The 21,428-nt window shown below is 41.7% G+C and overlaps 1 protein-coding gene across 1 annotated transcript in view; it reads left to right on the forward strand.

Annotated features, from left to right (window-relative positions):
- Positions 1 to 21,428, forward strand: part of LOC138473470 (deleted in malignant brain tumors 1 protein-like) — a 170,820-nt gene that overhangs the window by 137,390 nt on the left and 12,002 nt on the right. Inside the window, exon 11 of the mRNA XM_069612116.1 lies at positions 11,852 to 11,982. Coding sequence (XP_069468217.1) covers positions 11,852 to 11,982 — 131 coding nt within the window. The remainder of the gene's footprint in view (positions 1 to 11,851; positions 11,983 to 21,428) is intronic.

A 21,428-nucleotide genomic window follows, 5' to 3' on the forward strand; every position in this document is an offset into this window, starting at 1 on the left:
AATACTGTATAGACACATTATAAATGCCCAATAAATAAATAAATAGAGTTGGCTGTTTGCCCATCTGGCCAGCTTCCTCTGGTCTCTTGTCCCATTTGGAAGGACAAGCACTTCTTCTGGACCCGGGGTCTCTCAATCTATATACGTGGCTCTTGAGAGGCTGAGGTATAAAGGCTGGGTCTTGGCAGATTGGGTTGCGGCTGCATGTAGATGCTAATACACATTGTAGTTTCAAAAACATGAGTCTGGTTATAACATTGAAAAATGAAGGCTACTGTACATGTGAAAAACCCCACTGTGCAGTGGAGGTGTGAACACGCGCCTCCTTTCCTTCTCAAACTGTGTGCCTTTGAATCTAACATTTTGGAAATTCTCTACAATAGCATTATTGTTTTTTACACTGGGTTCCACTTATTAGACACAATACGCTTAAGCGTTTGGCCACATTACACGTAATATGCAAACCATTGGTTGAACAGCATGGCCCTGCTTGGAATGTAATTTCTCAGCCAGGAGAACTGCCTCCCAGTGTTTGAGCATGTGTTTGGATTTAGATAAAGGGGCCATGCAAGACTGAATTCCTGCCATACTTGTCCTGCAGCCAATGGAGTTTTAAAGCGCAATCCCTTGCCTTTTTTTCCATGTAAAAGTTATGTCCAGTTCTGTGTGCGTTTTCTTTTGTTACTCATTTGTCTTGTGGCCACAATATGATCAAGTGGTCCCTGGGACTTCAAAAGCTATGGAACTACCATCTTAGCATAATTCTTTGAGTTAGTCCAAGAAAGGGTCTCCAAACGTGGGTAAAAGACAGATAACATTCAGAGAACGATATAGTAGAAATGATTAATAGAATTAGAACAACATAAGAGACAATCTACCATAAAATAACTATTTGCATTGTATACCATTTCACAATCTCCGTATACAAGAAACTGTCAAATCTTTTATGAATTAAGGCATCTTGTTTTTCTCGAACAAGCGTCTTATTCAGTAATTAATAAAAAAATCTTTCATACGCCAGCATACCCTATAATCATGTGCTTGTATTATATAAAAATATGAAGGCCTGCATTCCACAGGCAGGGGTGGACTGGCCTATGGGGAACTCTGGAGATTTCCCGGTGGGCCTCTGCACCCTGGGCCTCTTTTGTGTGGTATTTCCAAATTTCCTTATCGGAAAAGGATTGGGCTTGCTGAAAATGTGTCATATGGGGCCACTTTGAACATTATTTCTAGGGCTTCTTTTGGTCCCCAGTAACTATTTCCAGGTCCTCTTTTAGTTCCCAGTCCACCCCTGTCCACAGGGGTAAGTATTCTTAAAAGAGGTACCAGGTTTTCCGCGGAATATGACTTCAGCATCCAAGTCTCTAATGAGACCAAAACTCTAGGTTTCCACATAGATTCTTTGGTAAGTGCCGAGACTCACGTCAGCAAGAACATACAGAACCGCTCATACGACCCGAAACTACTGAGAAATCTTAGACCTGTCCTCTCGGAATCCCTTTGTGGTGCAGTCGCTCAGGCTGTCATTCTGCCCAGACTGGACTACAGCAATGCCCTCTTTATTGGTGCCCCGAAGAAAAATGTTCACGATCTGCAAGTCATTCAAAACGATGCGATACGCATCATCAAAATGAACTCCAGAAGAGAACACATTACTCAATGTCGTCAAGATCTGCACTGGCTTCCGATCAAACCCTGCCTAAAGTTCAAGGTGGCAACACTGATCCATGAAACCTTACACCGCTCAGTACCTGAGTACATCAGACGTATGGGATCTCCTTATGAACCTGCTAGAAAGCTGCGTTACTCCACCTTAGCATCGGTGGAAAGTCCTAAATTCAAACTGGCAAACGGCAATGCAAGATCTTTCCCCACTGTCACAACAAAGATCTGGACCTCATTACCACTAGATCTCAGACGACAATTAAAAACTCTACTTTTCCACTAAAGTGAACTAAAAAGGTCAACCTTCTTGTTGCTCCCGTTTTTTCCTTGGTGTCGCTTGTGTTCATGTAGGCGCCCCGATGCTTGTGAGCTTTTGGCGCCTTACATAAATAAATTAATTAAAAAAAGAATATCATACTAATTACTAAAAATTAACAAGCATTGACAGAACCAATAGTTTTGGTGTTTACTACTGTTCTTTGCATTTATAGGCACCAGGGTGCAAGGGGGAGAGTGCAAACTTTCAAGGGATGGTGTGATAAGGGGTGCAGGTATACAAGAAAATAAGAAGGGGAAGAGAACAAGGTTGGAAGCCATTGAGAGAGGTTTCCATCGATGATGAGCGAGAGTGAGAAGGTAAGAAATAAAGCAAGAGTGTGAGAGGAAGGATTAAAAGCGTGTGTGAGGTGAGTGGGTGGTGTAGAGATAGAGAGGAGAGTAGGGTGCGTGGGAGGGGGTAAAGACAAAGAGGGGTAGGGTGCATGGGTGGTGGTAAAGAGAGGGTATGGTGGGTGGGGTAGACAGAGTGTTGGGTGGGTGCATGGGGTAGAGAGAGTGGGGGTGAGGCAGTTAGGTGGAAGGGGTAGAGAGGGAGTGGGTGGGGAACATGGGTGGGGTTAGATAGAGTGTGGTAGGGTGTGTGGGTGGGGGTAGAGAGAGTGGTGTTATGGTGGTGGGTGGGGGTAGAAAGGGTGGTGCATGGGGGTAGAGAGAGTGGGAGTAGGTTGGGAGGGTGAGGGTAGACAGAGTTGGGAGTAGGGTGTGTGGTGTAGAGTTAGTGTGGGTAGAGTTTGGAGGTAGAGAGAGTGGGGATGGATGACTGGGGGCAGAGATAGAGTGTGGGGTTGGAGAGTTTGGGGGTAGAGAGAGTGAGGGTGCTGTGAGTGAGTGGGTAGGGTACAGAGAGTATGTGGTGGTAGATGGTTTGGGGTCGAGAAAACGAAGAACAATGCAGCCTCGGGAGGACTCGTCGAAAGTAGCCCAAAATATCCCAAACAAAACCCGACCTGCGCACATAATGGGGGTGGGTTTGGTGGGTGGGGTAGAGAGTGTGGGAGTTTGGTGGGTGGGGGTAGAGAGAGTGGGCATGGGGTGGGTGTCAGTAGGGTGGCAACCTTGGGAGGACTTAAAAAAAAATCTGTCAAAAGTAGCCTGAAATAGCCCAAACCCCACATGTGCATGTCAGTTCCCACACAACTCTGGTTATAGTAGCCCAATTGTTTGCAAAATATCCCAATTGTGCAGGGAAACATAGCATTACTATGTTTTCAACCTGTTTAGTAAGTAGAGTTAATTCTTCAACCAATAAAAGGAGTGACAGCGGTTCCATGTGTTAAAATATCCCTGCAAAAATATCGCCATACAAAATGATCGCCATATTCTTGCAGCGATATTGACCCATGGACCCTGCGGGGGACACCCCGCAACCCCTGCATTATTTTAAAATGTGCAGGGGACACCCCCACAAACCCCTCTCCCACAAAATATCCTCCCCAAAAATATCGAGACAACCGGCCATATGTATGGCGATATTTTTGGTGGGGATATTTTGTAGGGATACCGTGAGAGCTCAGTCACAGAAGACTTGCAGCCTCATTGGCTATGTGGGAATGAAGTGGCAGTCATTCCTTTACCGCTACTTTTTTGGGCGATAATGGAACTACTGCCATTTTTCCTGTGCAGCAATACGATAGTTTTAGTGGATTTACTGCCTGCGGAATTACCACGTGGTAAATTCACAGATTTCTTTAGGAAAAGTGGCAGATTAACCACCAGCTTGTTGCTGGAGGTAAATACTCCACTTAACCCTTAAAAAGCGGCAGATTTACCACACTGTAATTCTGCCAGTGGTAAATATGCCAAACACCACCATGGTGTCCGATGGACTGCATAAAAGGGGAATTACACTGCCCGAGCAACACTAGCAATCCGCGGGGTAACTTAGGGGTACCAAGTGGTGGTAACAGTGATTTACTGTGGCGGTTAATCGGCAGATTTACTGCTGAATTACCACCAAGCTCTTAATGAGGCCCTTAATATAATATAATATTCTAGAGCTTATTAAGCGCTGCAGAGTTAACAGATCCTTGATGATTGTGGGTAATAATAAGAGTCAGAACAAACACAATGGGCCTCATTACGACCCTGGCGTTAACCAATGGTGCTATTAGCGCCATGGTTAACGCCGGTAACTTACCGAATCCGCCATGGTGAAATGGGGAATTACCACCCCATTCCAAGGTTGGCGGGGCGGTAATTCCCCATTTACCATTGGTCCTTCCCCATTCCCATTTTTGCCCCATAGGGCTCAATGGGAATGGGGAAGGCGGTAATTGAGGTACCGCAAATTGCGGTACGGTAATTACCTTCAAGGTCCCTTTGCGGGTCCCTACCTTAACGGCTGGTACAGATCAGACAGTAAGGTCGGGAGCCGCAAAGGGACCTCGTAGTAAGGCGTTAACGGTGCCGCAACCTTTTACGACACCGTTAACCCCTTAACGCCTGGGTCGTAATGAGGCCCAATGCCAGTAAATATTTAGCCAGAACAGCCTGTGAGCTGGACATGTAGATGTCTGTAAAGACACTAGAATAAACACAGGTACATTATTTATGATGTTCTAACGTGTTCTTATTCTTTTGTTTAGGAACAATAACAACTACTCCATCACTTCCAATGACACAACTAGGTCATCAAACGTTAACATGTGTGATTGTTATGGCCGTTATGTTGTGTGTTTTATTGCAAACACCTTTTTTGTTCCCAGAATTCCATTGCACTCTTGTTTGAAGAATCTCCGGATACACCCTGGATCCAGAAATCATTAAGCAGATGATGGGGGATAGGTGCCACCCCATGACCATATATATATATATATATATAGTCCATGTAGTTATGGTTAAGTTGGTGTTTCCATAGGAAGAGCATTTTTGGGTGGCTTATAACTTCGCTCCCTCTGGACGAATCCTCACCAAACTTTGCAAAAAAAGTATATGGCCCACTGTGAATTTTTTTTGCAAAGTTGGAGAGGTTTGGTCCAGGGGGGGCAAAGTTATAGGGGGTGTCCCAAAACTTTTGTTTTTTCCCATAGACATACATAATGGGAAAAAACTTTGCGCACGCCTACAGCCCAAACCGCTGGACGGATTTACACCAAATTTGCGGCAGGAGAGGGGGCTTGGTCCCGAAAGCGTGCTTTTGCAAATTTGGTGTAAATCTGTCTAGTAGTTTTTTTTTTTAAATGACCAAAATGTAAGGCAAAAAAAGTAGTGAAATCTCCGTTCGCTCCGCGGACGGACTTCCCTGGACTTGCGACGTGTTCGCTGATTGGACGGCGTGGTGAGTGAAGCGCGTCAGATTTTTTGTGGTGCCCGCCATCTTGCATTCGCCGACGACCTCGGACAGCGCAGTGAAACTTGGATTAAAAATTGTATTTAGTGGAGTGTGTTGGTGTGTAAGAGTGTTTGGGAGGGTGGGGGAGTATGAGATAGGTTCAATGTTCTGTTTTTTTATGTGCTAGATGCTTTTGTTGTGTTTGATTTGACTGCGATTTGTCAATGACATTTGTGATGTCATCTTAGATCTCCTGGGTGTTAGGCTTAGCAGTGCACGGTGGTGGCGCAAGTTATGGTTGCTTAGCTTACCATAACTGGCGAATTTCAGGGGTTTTTCAGTTTTACTTGGAACCATAACGTCCCTTTAACAAAGTTTTTTCACTGGATTTCATAGGTTTTTAGTTGCGCAACTTAACCATAACGTCCCGTTAACAAAGTTTTTTTACTGAATATATATATATATATATATATATACAAATATATATATATAGGGCGAAGATTAGCTATAAATGTTGGCAATGCCAGTGTAAAGATGTAACCTATTATTAAAGGTAACATAACATAATACCAACATTAGCAACACTTTAACTGACTCTCTTTTTTGGGATTGTTTTTAATGTGTTAATGTTCTAATGTTTGACTAGTGTTTTGTTTTTATTTTGTAGTTTTATGTGTGCTTGTTTGTTCTTGGCATGTTAATGCTAGTTTTTGTTTGGTGTGAAGATGTTAGAAAAAGTTTATGTAGTTGTGAACTAGTGGTCTTAGTAATTGTGGGTGTATGTATTGAGGTCATGTAATATCAGATGTGCTTTTTGTATTTGTTTACATGTTCAATGGTGGGTGTTTTTAGAATGTATCATATGTTTTCTGTGTATGTTATTCTGTTTTTGGTGTTCGCTGTAAAGCGATAGCTGTGTGCTAACATTATTTCCTTACTGATTATTTGTGAGGCTGAGTTAAGGTTCCAACGTGGTTGGTGTAATGTTGGTGTTAGCTGTACTTAGTGCCTACGCAAAAGTTAAACCTTAACTTTGGAATTCCTAACGTTTACAGACTTCAACTTGTTATAGATGAAATTCATTGGACAAACTTTAGTTCAGACAGACATGATCCGATTTATCACAGCAAAACACACGACCCTCGAGGTACACCACATGGCATGGGAACAGGATGAAGGACAACTCGGACTTGCCTGAAATTCAGTGAAAAATTGAAATGAACAAAATCCTGGAATTTCAGCAGGTGTGGGAAGCGAGGGGCATCTTAATTTGGAGTCCGCATGATGAAATGTGTTGCCTTATTGTTAATCCCTGTTGTGATGCCATGCTTTCTCATGGTTTTATCAACTGGGAGGACACCGAAATGGTCAACACTTCACACACCCGCTGAATTTCAACAGTTATGTTATGATAAATCAGATAATCGTAACTCTATGTTAACTAAAGTTTTTCCACAGTGAATTTCAAGGTTTTTGTTAATTTCAGTTTTTCACTGAATTTCAAGCAGTCTTCTTCAGGGCCCACTGACCGTAGTCTTCGGCCGCGACCACTGTACATGTTACAAGTCTCATGTCTTGGCCAATATACATAACATTAAAGCAGAGCTGTCCATTTATCATAAAAGATCATTCTGCCCTGTGGCAGAAGAGAGGACCCCAAGCTGTGAGTGGTACAATAATCAATGTCCCAAAAGAGCCTTCTTGACCATCAATGGATTATTGATTGATTGATTGATTGTTTATTTATTATGCGCTTATACACAAGTGTTTCAAAGCACATTATTCATTAGCATCTCTCTAGTCATGTTTATCTTACACAAAATCTCATCACATGAATTTACCCCTGACAAGAAAACATTTGGGGAATTTAATGGGCATCATTACGAGTATGGTGGTGCAGTAAAAATCAGCAGTAACGTGTCAGTAATTCCGTTACTGCCGCATTAGCGCACCGCCATACTACAGGTTTGGTGGTAAGGTGGCAGATTTTTTTCCAGCTTAAGGGGCATCCGCAACCTTACTACCAGAAATCGGCAACATTGGTGGAATTAATACCTGCAGTCATTCTGCTGAAGTCCACATGGAGTCCGATGGACTCCAGAAAATGAGCACCTACACCCTCTACCCCACTTGTAATCCTGCAGTAAATCCAATCGGCCAAGTGGCAGTAATGGTAATTCTGTTTAAAGGTATTTCCGGAGACTGTCTCCTGAAATACTGCCAAACTCGTTATGAGGATCATTATGATATAATAATGACTTTAAAGAGGGAAATAGCAAATGAAGTGGACACTCCACCATTTTACGGGGCAATGGCTTTTTTGCCACTGAATCGCAGCCGCAAAAGAAGCCACCCCTAATTCGTACCTTATTACAGGACAAGACACCCCCTTTGTAAGAGCTAAAACCTTTCTTCAAAACAAGCCTTCAAGACGTCGCCGTATATATGGTTTCAAAATCGAATTCTGTACTATATAGTGAAAAAGGCAACACTTTAGTTTATAAAATCGTAAAACAGGCAAAAATAATAAACAATAATTCTGTTTACATTTTTTATATTTTTATTAATATGAAACAGTTTGATTACAAACTTTACATTACATATCATTAAAAAAACTACTTTTGTCCTTTTTGAGAAGCACTTAATAAACATTATACATCCTTTTTCCTTCTTCTTTCTCTTTCATATGTCCGTGTTCTTCTTCTTATCATTGATCTCTACTAATAGCAATCATAATTGTGTCCCAAAATTGTATCACTCTGTAGATGAGCGCATTATTATTACCTAGCACTATCTGTGCCGAGCGTTCATCTCTGCCCATTTTGTTTTGCTTCTTGCAGAAGCATATTTGCTAATATTTCTCTTTTTTCTGTCACAGCCGGGCATTCCATGATAAGGTGGAGCAATGTTTCTCTCTGCTCCGGCTGTTTACAGAATCTACAGCAGGCTCCTTCAGCTGTCAGGTGTTTAGATTTCATCAAAAATTCCCGTGTAGGGAGCACGTTCAATCTTAGTCTAAGAAACGTGTCCCTCATCTGCCGATCTGGGAAGATTAGCAAGTAGTGTGGTAATTGGTTCAATGCTCTTACTTCTATATTTGAACTAATGTCCAGCTGATATTGTGCTTTTTTATTTATAGTGCTAATCCAATATTTGCGTTGGATTTTCTTCTTTAACTCTAATGGTCGATTGATTAGTATTTCCTTATTTGCTTCAGCATTATGCAGTATTTGTGTGCAGGCTTCTTTCCATATCTTTAACGCAACATCATTTGATGAGCTTGTCTTATCACAAAGGATGTCAATTGGAGGAATTTCATCATCTAGGAGCGTTTTTCTGTATAAGTCCAGATGTTTCCAGTAAACCACTGATTCCAGCGATTGGCTGGCTAGCTCAAATCTAATCCTCTATTAGATTCCAAGTTTGTCAGGAGAGATTAAGCATGGTATCGCTCCCATATGTCAAGATGGCTATCACCTTTTGTCAATGGAATGTGATCATTGGTTTGAATGAATATCTTCCATATTGCTTGTTTATTGAAAATCCTTGTCGGGCTAATGAGAGAGATTTATTTTTTAGATGCTCCGACCATCCTTTTTCAATTTCGGATTGGTTCAGCCAGACTCCTAAGTATTTGGATGTTGTCACCAGTTAAATTTTTTTCCCTTTAATGAAAACTGCCAGGGCTTTACTTTTAGGATTTGAGCATTCTGCCAAAGACATGGCTTGTGTTTTTTTTATATTGATCATTAACTTATTCTGTTCAATTTATTTTTTTAGACTGGCCAGTCTCTTTTGAAGCTCTACTTGGGTCCTATCGAGCAGCACAATGTCCTCCGCAAATATCATGTATGGAATTTCGATTGCATTCAGTTTCGGGGGGTTGGCAATTATCGCAGCTTGACTCTATCTCAAATCTGATGTATATAGATTAAATAGCGTAGCAGCCAAGAGGCAGGCCTGCTTTAAAGCATTCCATGTTGGAATTACAGATGACATTGCGTCTTCTTGTGATAGTCTGCCACAAATCAATGTCTGGGAGTACAGAGCTTTTTATTGGCTCCATTATTTCTTTGGGACATTTCCAGAGTGTCAATTTTTCCCATAACTTCTGTCGATTAACAGTGTCAAATGCTAATTGTAAATATACAAAGATGGCTTATAAAGGCGTTTGTTTCCTCAGGGCTTCTTGTTTTAAGAGGTTGAGGAGTATTAGATTGATATTCGTACCCACATTCCTAATAAATCCAGTTTGCCTTGGAGCGTACCTCCCCTTCCTTATAGCCCATTCAGTTAGTCTTTTCAGCAGGATTGCTGCAAAGACTTTTCCCATCGGGTCTAGGAAGGCTATTGGGCGATAATTGGAGGGAGAAGTCCTGTTCCCTTGCGTATAAATCGGGATCCATGTCGCTGTTTTCCAAGTCTTTGGCAACAGAATTAGTTCTTTACTGATATAAATCAGCCCATACTTCTGGATTCTCTTTGAGGGTTGCATTACTAAGGCCATCAGGGCCTGGCGCTCGTGATCCATTTAGATGATTGATATGGGTATTTCCTCATAGTCCCATTTTATGTTCCATTTTCTCATGGGATCTACACTCTCTTCTTCCATTGTGTTGTTTTGTTTCCCATATAGGCGTGAAAAGTATGCTACCCAGGCATCTTCAGGAACACTGAAGATTAATCGATCAGATTGATTTTCATTACCGTTAATTAAATTCCATAGCTCTCTAGTATTTCTTTTTGACATTGCTTTGAGCATCTTCTCAGCATCATTCTGCGCTATCTGTGCTTGGCAGTTTTTGATCCAATTCCTATATTGTTTTAATCATTTTGTCGCTATTGTACGCTCCCCTAATCCCATATTCCTTGTTGATTTGATATTCATCCTAATTTCCTTTTTTATCATAATCTGGTTGTTAATGGCATGTGCATGCTTCACTGTCTCTTTTCGTCTTCCTCCTTTCTTATATCTGAAGGGTATTAGTAACCATTCATAATCCAATTTCTCTCTGTCTGACAATCTCGTATTACAGAAAGTTTCTATTAGGCATACGATTTGGGCATGCGTTATACGTAATCTATTCAAACCGTTGTTTAATTCAAGTCACAGCAATTGTTTTAAGAAGGCTCGTTCACATGGAGTTTCCCATCTCATGGTTACTTTTTGGTGATCACTCATTTGTTACGGAATCACTTTTATCTTTTTGATTTTACATCTCATTATATCAGAAGTGTAGTCCAAATATGCAGTTGAGTCGCCACTCGCCCATGTTGGTCTGGCTGGTAAATCGTGTGGGAGTAAACCATTAATGAGTATCATGTCTCGTTTATTCTTTTCCTTCACCCATAGTTGAGCTTTGGGTTGTAGATTTTCATAAATAGTTTTCATTCCATCTTTGTTAAATAAATATATGTTTAAGTCGCCACATAATTTTAGCTCTATCTGATTACATTTCAGCTGAAATGCGTCAATATTTGGTAGTACTGTGTCAATGAATATTGCCTCCTGTATGGTGGCTGTACTCCAATATAAATTAACTAGGGCAAATCTTTCAACTCTTTTTTTCGGCGCTGTCCCATGTTTCATGAGTCTTCGTTGTCATTTTTAGTTCTAAGATGGTGATTTGTATAAATGGTTTGGGATTGTATGAATCCACAATCTTTAGGTACGCCTCTGCTTTTATCAGAGTTAGCAAGCCTGCAGATCGGCGACCCTTTATTCTCATCATAGCTGCATTCATCATAGTTATGTATCCATCACATACTGGTTGTTGTGATAACCATGTGTCTTATAGACTATGATATCAAAGGTCTGTAAGTCTGCATTTCCGTTCCCAAAAAGATGTGATGAGCCCCTTGTGTTCCATGAGCACATGGATATTGTTGGACATTTCGTAGGTTGTGGTTGTTGTTGTCGCATATTTTCTTGTTTTCTGCTGTTTATTTGTTTTTCCTTTTCACCAGGCCTTAGCTGTCTACTTATCTCCATTTGTTGATTCTGTGATCTTATAACTCTAAAGTATCTTGTTTTCTCTGTCAAATATTGAGTTTTACTGGTGCATAACTTTGCTCCTGTCCGATTTTGAGAGTGAGAACTTACATCAAGTCTTTTTTTGGTATGAATAGTTTGAGATTTTTCTTGTATTTTATTGTAATCACTTGGTGAGCAGCGGAAACCAAGGGTATGCAATCGAGCATAGCTATCCATCACTTGCTCAGATGTTCGCTGTACTTTAAATTGTATCTCTACTATGTCCATTTGGGATTCAAATGGAAATTCTATTAAAAGGATATCTTCAGATTTTATATTGTGGAGTTTGGGTATTGCGTGTAATAGGCGCAAGGTATTAGTTCTGTTGAGGATTAAACTGTCATTGTGATCGTCTATGCGTTCAATCCTCACCACATATAGACTGGTTTTGCGCCATGGATCAATGAAAGTCGACAATTTTAGACTACTATGGAAGTTCTCTCTGTGATGGCTCAATGGCTTCTTTTCAGCCTGTCTTCTCATAGGACTTTGACAGTCTCGTTTGGCCGTGTGGTGATATCGCTTTGCTCCATGTTTAGTTCTGTCACTGCGTCTCTGTGTTTTATATGATACTAAGCAGGTTCCTGTAATTCAGGTTTTAACATCTGAGCTGCAAAGACCATCGCTCTCTGTTTTTAATGTTTATCTTAGACCAAATATGAAAGCCCAGGTGAGTTAAATCATTCAAGACATCAAGCCTCCTTAGTGCAAGTTTCCAAGTATTTCCTTGAATTTGTAATTCTGAGTACTTTGGTTTTAGACGCATTGGTCACTAAATTATTTTGTTTCATATTTTCCTCTAGTGTGTTGATGTCCCTCTGCAACCCAATTGGGTTCTTGTCCAAGAGAACCAAGTTATCTACATACGCCAACCATTGGGAGGGGATGGCACACAATTTCAGAGGATACAAATTCACCCTTCATTAGAGAGACTGAATGTCAGATATATACACATTAAAAAGGGCAGGATCCAACACGCAACCTTTGTCGAAGGACTTCAAAAGTAATTATTTTAGTCGATATTCTTCCTGTCACATCCACCCTAATTTGGATAAATTTGAATAAGTCGATAAACACTGAGGCGGTATAAAGGAAAAACAAGAGGTATACCTTGCTGCGCGGCCTGGCACCGTGCTATGGGGTCCTAACTCATTATATGTTTAATGTTAATGACCCTGACGTCATCAACAGTGAAACTGTCTTTGGAAACTATGGTGCAGTGCTACGCTGCTCAGCAAGGTATGTTTATTTATCATTACACACTTTTAGCATAACTTGTGTAAGAAAGTACACGGGTGCTAAGAGGTGAGGGGAGGGCGAGGAAGGGAAGGAGGAGCGGGGAAGGGTAAGGGGCACCGGCTAGCAGCACCCAGGCTGTTCGCAACATGGGCTTGTACTAGACCATACAGCCCGCGCTCCGAGGTTCCTGGTTGACCGGCACCCCCTTCGAGGGAGCTAATGCAAATTAATAAGTGTGTCCAAAAGAGTGGCAGGATTACTCCAAGAAAAGAGTTTCTGCCACAGTTTGGTTCTTTTAACATTATCCAGGGGGTGAAATTGGAATAGCTGGAGCAGTACCTGTAAATGGCTTCTGAGTGGCGTGAATTTCTTCTTAACCTGGAGTAACTCATCATGTCACAGGTGCTATTAAAGACTAATGAGTAATGATAAGTGCAGGACTGTGTATGTTTAATGGAGGACTTAAACAATTGTTAGCGGATCTAGGTTAAAAGAGGTTGAAAAATTATGCTTTTGTTTAGCAAATTAACATTGAGACGCACAAATGAGAATTGCCTCCGGGAAGGCCTGAAAGATGGCGAAACTTGTTTTCCCCCTAAATTTAAACCGCATTCAAACAATGCACTCTCTGTATACTCCTCTTTCTATTGCTAGATTACAGTCTTTGCTTCATTGTTTGTTGGTTCCACTCAGTCTGTTGCCATGTTGCTTTTCATTTCTTCACTTTTACTTCATCTGTAGGTTGCCATTTCTATCCCATCAGCTCTTCTATTTTGCTGCTGCCTCTCACTTAGTCATTACCTATCTTTGTTCTACCACCGTAACTCTGCCACCACATCTGTTTCTGTTGCTGCATCCATAACTGTTGCTGCCCCTTTATGGCGACGTGTTTATCTCTGGCCCCTCTTTTTCTGTGATGCCCCCACCCCACTCAATTCCTCTATTCTGCAGAAAGAGCAGCTAATACAAAGGGTGCAACACATCTGAATTATTCCTCATGAGATGCCAGCTATAACTGTACATCCAGTAGATAGAAATATTTTGTAGATGTTGTTACTTAATGCACCTTCTATGTCAATTCCTCAGGAACACGGGTATACTTGTGTGCCACCAGTTGGCCTGGGGAGCCAAAAAAATGTTCATGGTAGCTGTTGGTGTCAAGCTAAGCAAGCTATTCCAGGCTATACCTAGGAAGGTACGACGTCCATTCATTGCCTGTTTTTTTTAAGCTGCAATTTTTGCCGAAAAGGTTTTGTCAAAAAAGAAAAAAATACAGGAGAGGGAGGGCATATAAGGTGTAGGGTGGGGTGGTGTATAAGGAAAAAATAATAGGGGAGGAGGGATTTGGGTAGGCCCTAAATAATTGGATAATGTTTTTCAGCAAAATATTTTTGCCGATAAGTGCAGCGAAAAATAAAAAACGGGTGAAGAATGAACATATAACCACCTAGGAGATAAGTATCTCCCAGATCCCCTCAATTTCGAACCCTGTTATCGAAGGCTGATGGTAAATTGGCAAATGCTATGTAAAGGGGAGTACTACTTATTCTAGCTTGCTGTGTCAAGAGATATACTAGCAAACCATTTTGACCAGTACCCTTCTGAATCCTGATTGTTACAAATCAAGCCTATTTGCACCTGCAGCCCAATCTTTACAGCTTTTACATCTAGTATCAAGTAATGCAAGTGTAACGAGGCAGATGACCACGTCATCTCTAGTGCTCACCCTCTCACCTCCGTCATATTGGAAGAAAAACAAAAAGACACTGTGCATGACACCTGGTATTGTCCCAATACTGCACCGAAGATATGAAAGACGTTATGCCCTCAGACAACCGTATCAGATGTATCCTCGCGCTGACATGGTAGAAGGAAGCTTGCATACACCATTGAACATAGAAGAGTTATACATGAAATCTGACAAGAGTAAAGTGACGTCATAAAGAGGATACATGAGGACACACTGAAATGACATAAGAATACTTAAAGAATAAAGATGTGACTGAAGTAACAATGTAACTGAACATGCACATACAAAGAACATGCACATACAATGCACATACAAAGAAATCATATGCCTGAAAAGATAAGTGAGAAGAGATGCAGTAGATGTACATACATAGAAATGCAAGGTAGATGAGACATGTAAAAGCTTGCTGCAGTAAAAAATATAACACGGGTAAAGCGGTCCTGATGAAAAGATGGACGTCGATTCTATCTAAATAATAAGCAGGTTCTTGAATACAACTTAGTGGAAAGAACAAAGAATATCTGTTTGGTTTGGGATCAAAGGTGCCACATCAAGAAATAATTGCAAGGAACAAGAGGAGTCGAAGAGGACAAGCTACATACGCACAACATATTTCTCTTAGATTAGGTAATGGAGTGAACATTTGCAAGTGCCAAGTATTGAGCAACCTTTTTCTTTTTTCTTTTTTTCTTTTTATTGTATATGGTTCAAAACAAAACAATTTCATTAGAGCTTTGACAATTCTTAATCGTACAAACATATGTATATAAGGAAAAAGGAAGAAGAATAAACAAAAGTTGATAACATCTTTCCACATAAAACTCAATAAAAATAATAAAAATAATAGCCCTGGTTCGTGAAATCATTGTGTGGGGGTCTACACCATGCCACCGGCCTGAGACCATACTACATTTACTTTAATATTGTGGGATAGTGACCCCAAGCATCCCCTTTGGTTTCTTCATACCGGGGTACCTCAGGTGCCCTGTTTTCCTAGGGAAATAGATTATTTACACATTCCCCACACATACTTGTCCATCCAGTGACCACTTCCATTCGACTCTAGCTAAGTAGATTCAGCTTTTACAATATTTCTACTACCATTGAAGTTAGCTGAACTTCTTGTCCTGCGATCATTCTATCCCAGAGGTGGTGTTCGAATACAATTCCCTCCTCCCTATCAGTGAATCTTCTTAGCTTAGCCAGCCTCAAAGCCCAGGTCCCTTTCGAACTCCATTAAATGTGGTGTGGCTGTAGTCCTGGGTTGGCACAGATTTTGCATAGTTTGACTGCATTCCCTCTCCTGTTTTCGTAGAGCCAGGATTTCACCAGTGGGGAGAAGATTCAGTCTTACCCGCAAAAATGTAGACCTTATTCTTGGGTCATGGTACTTTTCTAGGTAGCGAGGGAGAGAGCCTACATTTTTTTCCGCTGTCAAGAACGCGTTGCGTGGGGTGGAGCTTCTCACCATAACTATGATTTCGATCCAATCCAAGCATTCTAAATCGTGTTTTACCTTGAGAGGGTTGGTAATCAGGGTCTCTAAATCTAGAACTGTCCTATCCAGGATAGATCTTTCCCTGCCTTCCAACCTTGTCAAGATACGTGATTTTGAGATTTTTAGATGTACTCTGATGTCTTCATACAATGAGCCGGGGCTAGTATTGAACAATCAAAGATCCAGAAAGCACATGCAAGACGGAGCAACCAAGTCTCCAGAGGCCAAGAGGAGTAATAACACCTAATATAAGAGAAATAAGTAGAAGGACAGAATGGACAAAATCGTGGTCTCCTCACACGTGGTGTAAGACCAGAAGACAAGGCCTATTCATAAAGCCCCAGACTAATATAGCAATGTACCTTCACTTCCTTTAACATTCTGAGCAAGAGAATGGCCACCAAGGTCAACTGCAGAGAAGAAGCCTTGGCTTAGGGCCTAACTGATGAGAGATGGTAGGCTAATTGGCCAAGTGGGCAGTGGTCTGATGTTCTTCCCCTCACCTAGGTTTTGTTTTGCTTACGTGCTGCTTACGATTTTGCCAATCCACTGCTGTTATTCTGCTATCAATCTGTATTATACGTAGTTAGAGGGTGTTCAAGGCGTGCCTACCAGATAAGGGTCAGCCAATTGTGTTACTAACACCTAAACAAAGTATAGGTATGTGTGTTGCCCTAACCAATCCCTCCTTTTGATAGGTTTTGTCTATTTGCCACATCGGATGACGTCATAGCTGACGTACATTGAGATATAAAGCTTTTGTGTAACGGAAATGTATTTGAGAGTGAGTGAGCTGCAATCTGTTTGTTCACCAGGTTTCCCTATAATATTTAGCTGATAATAAAGTAGTATTTTGCCATATTCTTTGAGTTTGTCCAGTTGAAGAGGAAGTGCCAAGCACGGTTCGCACTCCTGCTGCCCATTTTGAAGTACCAGGAACATTCACGCCGAAATATGTGACATATGATGAGCAAATAAACCAGCAGAGAGCCTCAGTTGGGCTCTGTCCAGTAGCCATCAGAATAACAGCACCTATTGAAGTACCGACATCTAAGAAAACCTGGACAGTAAGGTACCCATTGAGAAAACCATATCGACAGGTGAGACAGAATGACGATCGTCAGAATGGAATACCCGAAGAAGCTAAGAAGATACTGAAGGAAGACGAATTATGATGTCATAAGAACCCAGACTGACTCATATATAGAAGATATAACGACCTGAGAATGATGACAAATGAGATGAAACACCATGGACAAGTGACATCCTAAGCCTAAAGTGGAACAATTGATGTCAAGATGTCAGAAACTTGTGCCATAAGCATGATGAAGATATCCAGTTAGTTTAAACGTGTACATATGCAAAGTAACCGCAAGAAGCACAGAAATCGTGAGGCTTGCTTATGCTTAGTAGTAAGATAGATTGGGGCAAGCGCCACCTGTACATATGGCTACCTCAAGAAAGCACGTTATATAAGTATGCTTCCACTACGCACAAGAGCAGAATAAACCAAAGGTTACTAAAAGTCTCAAGAAAAGAGTTTCGCAGAAAACAAATCGAGAATTAAGGACAGAGAGAAACTCAGATGAAGGTAACCATGCGAAGAAGCCACGGTCGTATCGTCTGAAATAGGCCAACAATGGACACAATTAAAGAGAAGAAGAACAGAGTATCCTGTTCAGGGAAGGTCAAGATAAGCCACAGATGGCAGACGACTGGCAGAATTAAATAAAAAATATACAAAATTGCATGAAGGAAAAAGCCCATTTCACGGTGTCGGAATTATGTGACCAGACAAGCAGGAAGGGATGAAACTTTCACAACTACACATGGACCTTTGCCATGCCCAGACGCCTTAACTTTCCCAGATCAAGAAGCAGACTTGAGGCCAACCACAAAGAAATAATTGACACATGACCACTGAGGTGATGATTGATTGTAACAATGATTGGAGGGAAGCTTGGGTGCAGACGAACTCCCTGCACCTTGCCGGCTATCCTGCACGCTGCTAAGCGCAAGTGGAAAAGTATGAGGGGCGTTGATGCCAACCCAATCATAGTGGACCATGTAATCTAGGGTCCTATAGTTAGTAGAACCAATAAGACGTTGTACTTTTAGTGATGTTTACAGTAGCCATTTTGAAGGAAGGGCTTAGTTGCCCCACCTGACAGTGTCTATCCAATCCCCTCTCCCTGTTACCATATACAGATATAGTACCTATATTAAAGTCACCATCACAGAACCAATCAAGTTGCATGCTAGTTTTTAAGAGTTACAAGTCAGTGATGACGAGTTTTTTGATTAAAGTTATGTTTTTTCTGAAATTAGTTGGAGTTGAAGCGAGAAGTAAGATCGAGCGATTGCTGATTTTCATGAACTCCCCGTTTTTTGTAATTGCTATCAAATGGACTCCCTTTGCCAAACTATTGAGTTGTCATTATTGATTTGGTGCAAGAGTATGGTTCTGCATCCCCATCTTCTCAAGGGTGCTGCTGCTCATCTTAAAGTGCTGTTTGCAAACCCCCAGTCCTATGGGCCGGCTGGGGTCCATCCTGCACACTTGGTAGCAGAGATTGATGCTTCAATTAGAATCGATTAGATAAGACACCCATTGGCCGTCGACATAAGTAACTCTGGATCCTCTGCAATAACACAATTCCTTAACCATCCGGCTGAGTAGAACGAGAGGCTCCCCGTAGATAGTGGTTAGTCTAAGTAAAAACCCTGCAGGTTAGGTCTGAAGGAACCTTTGCTTTCTCGCATAAACCCCTTCCCACTTCTACGAGCAGCTGATCGGACGAACAGCAAGGAGAGGCGGTAGCGAAGGCAGTGATCCCGAGCGTCCAAAGAGGAAAAAAATGGCAACGGTGAGTGAAAAAGACTGAATGCTTTGGCAAAAAGTGCATGCTTTAGAACAAGTAAAGGGAAGGTAACAGAGGGAGGAGGGATTAAAATAAAGTAATAATATAATGTATATAGAAGGGGAAAATATTGACTCGAACGTGGCGAGCAATAGAGAGAGATACCGGTAGGATACCCGACAGAGAGATACCGGGAGGATACCCGAAAGAGAGATACTGGGAGGATACCCGAGAGAAGAGGAGTATACACCCAGATACCTAGGTTTTAATATAGTGCTAGAAGAAGCCTGCATTTAAAGTCCTGAATGAATAGGACGATATAGGAGACCAGAATCGATTAAAAGGTGATCCGAAAGAAATGGACTTACATTCCATGTCAGAATAATAGGGGTAGAAATGCCTCTGAGGAAGCAGATGGCATGAGATTTATGTAGCCGGGCAGAGTCTGTCTAGTCTGTTGTGTCTGTCTTGTGTTTTTCTTTTTTCTGACGTCATGAGATAAGACATTTTTGGGGGGAAATAGCATGAAAATTGTGCGATTGAAGAGACAAAATGTTGTATGGCATGGATTGATGGTTGTTTGAAGTAAAAGTAAACATTTTTTGTGAAAAAACGGGATTGGAGCTTGCAACGATTGGTGCTCGCTCATATTGTTGATCTTGTTTGACAAACGTAAAGCATAATAAAGTGTGATATGAGGACAGGATAAACAGATTTAAGCCTGGAAGACGTTACCCCGTTAGTACACTTGTGCAAACAGTTTCCAAAACATGCACCTAAGATGAAGAAGTACAGTGCAGAATGGGTTAAAGGAACCGCCAACAAAATGTTTATGCCATGGCCCCAAGGCGGATCGCTATCTAAAACGGTCCTGAAACACATGACGACATATTTGCATGCCACATATACTGGCAAAAGGTTAGATAAACGCCTAACTAGTTTAGAGCTTTGGAAGATGTACCAAGAGGAAAAGGAGGAGGAGCCATCGTTAGATTGGATACTTAACATATGCACAGAGTGGGGTGAAAGGCCTTCTGCGCCACCCGCCCCATCTGAAAAAAAATGCGAAGCCAGTAAAGATGAAGGATTATACCTGTTCAGGGAGCTTAAAGCAGCCCCAGGATATAGCAACCCGTCATATGAGTCACCTACGCAAAGTAGTGACGAAAGCCCAGAGAAAGACAGAGACATAGATATTACCTCCAAAGTCCCGAGGGACAAGGAGAGGCGTGACAAAGAAAAAGGAGACCAAGCACAAGCAAGTACATCTCTGGATATGAGAAGAGAGGGAAAGAGATGGAAAGGAGATGAGGACAGGACTGATGAGATGGCATTCACACAGAACAAATGGATGGGAGGTCAGATTTTATTGAAACTCGATGGTAAAGGCATTGAAGATATGAAGCAAAAGGGAGAGCCAGACGATTCAAAAAGGAAAGAGAAGGAAATGGAAAAACGATTGAGAGACAACGGAACTAAGAAAAAAGATAGGCAGAATCGAGAGCAGTTATATCGTGAGAAGCAAGAAAGAAAACGTGATCATAAGCAAAGAACAGCTAATGATCAGGATAGGCAGGAACAAAGGAGAATAGAAGAAGAAGAACAAAAGATACCGGAGAAGAGAATAAAAAGACTAAGGAATGATGAAATACGAAGGGCAAATGAGCAAAGAGATGCAAGGAAACAAGAAGAGGATAGGGTCAGAGAGGAAGCGAGGAAGCGCAGAGAGTTCGATGATGACATAGAACGCAAGCAAAGACATAGAGCACGGGATCTTGAATATCTGGAAAGGGAGGTTAAAAAACCCGATCCAGTAGTAGGCTGTGAAGACATAGAAGAATTATTTCCTGAGTACGATTTAGAACCAGGCACGTCTAGGGCAAATATGGAAGATTACTTCTACACCAGAAGCACCGGAGAGACGATCGATAGAATATATGATGAAATGGGGCTAGAACAGGTAGCCCAAGGGAGAGGAGAGGACGAGCGTCTTGAGAGCACTCAGTTGTACGACACTAAGGACGCCTCCCGAAGTAGTAGAAATAGAGAACTGTCCCTAGATAGGTTGATGCTAAACAGGAACGAGGAAGATGAGAGGAGTTGCACGAGTTGGGCACAGACCATATCGGACGCAGAAAGAGAGGAATGTGAGGAAAGAGAAGATCAGAGAACAAGCGAAAAATGCTTCTCTAAAGGAAAGGGAATAAGATGGTCAGATTCTAGTGGGTCTGGACCTAAGGCATCAGAGTCAGCCACACAATCAGACCGACATGAAGGAGTATCTTACGGTCAGAGGGGGGTGTTTCCACCCCCAAATGTGAGCAGAATAAGGACATTGCCCGGTAGACAGTGATGCAGGAATATTACCCCTGCAGTGGATAAAAAAATGATGAGAGAGGAAAAGGAGTGTTACAATTCCCGTTACTCGAAAAAGGAGGAACAAGGCCACAGTATATACCCTGGCCACACATGGATCTTGCAAATCTTAAAAATAACCTTCCAATGTTTACATCGGGAGCTGGAAAATGGATACATGAGCTGGAAACGATGACAGGAGGGAACACGTTAGCTATCAGGGATATTAAGAGTCTTTTAATCGCCATACTTGGTGATTGAGCTGACGATGTGTGGACACATACAGGTTACCCTGGCATGACTACAGTTAATACTGCGCATGATGGAGCTCCGTTTAACAATTGCAGAGCCGCGGTATGGAAAGCATTGCGATTGCTATACCCGGATACTTCAGACATGGGAGCTATAATGAC

This window comes from Ambystoma mexicanum, chromosome 8, assembly GCF_040938575.1.
Source record: "Ambystoma mexicanum isolate Mex_15411 chromosome 8, UKY_AmexF1_1, whole genome shotgun sequence".
NCBI lineage: Eukaryota > Metazoa > Chordata > Amphibia > Caudata > Ambystomatidae > Ambystoma > Ambystoma mexicanum.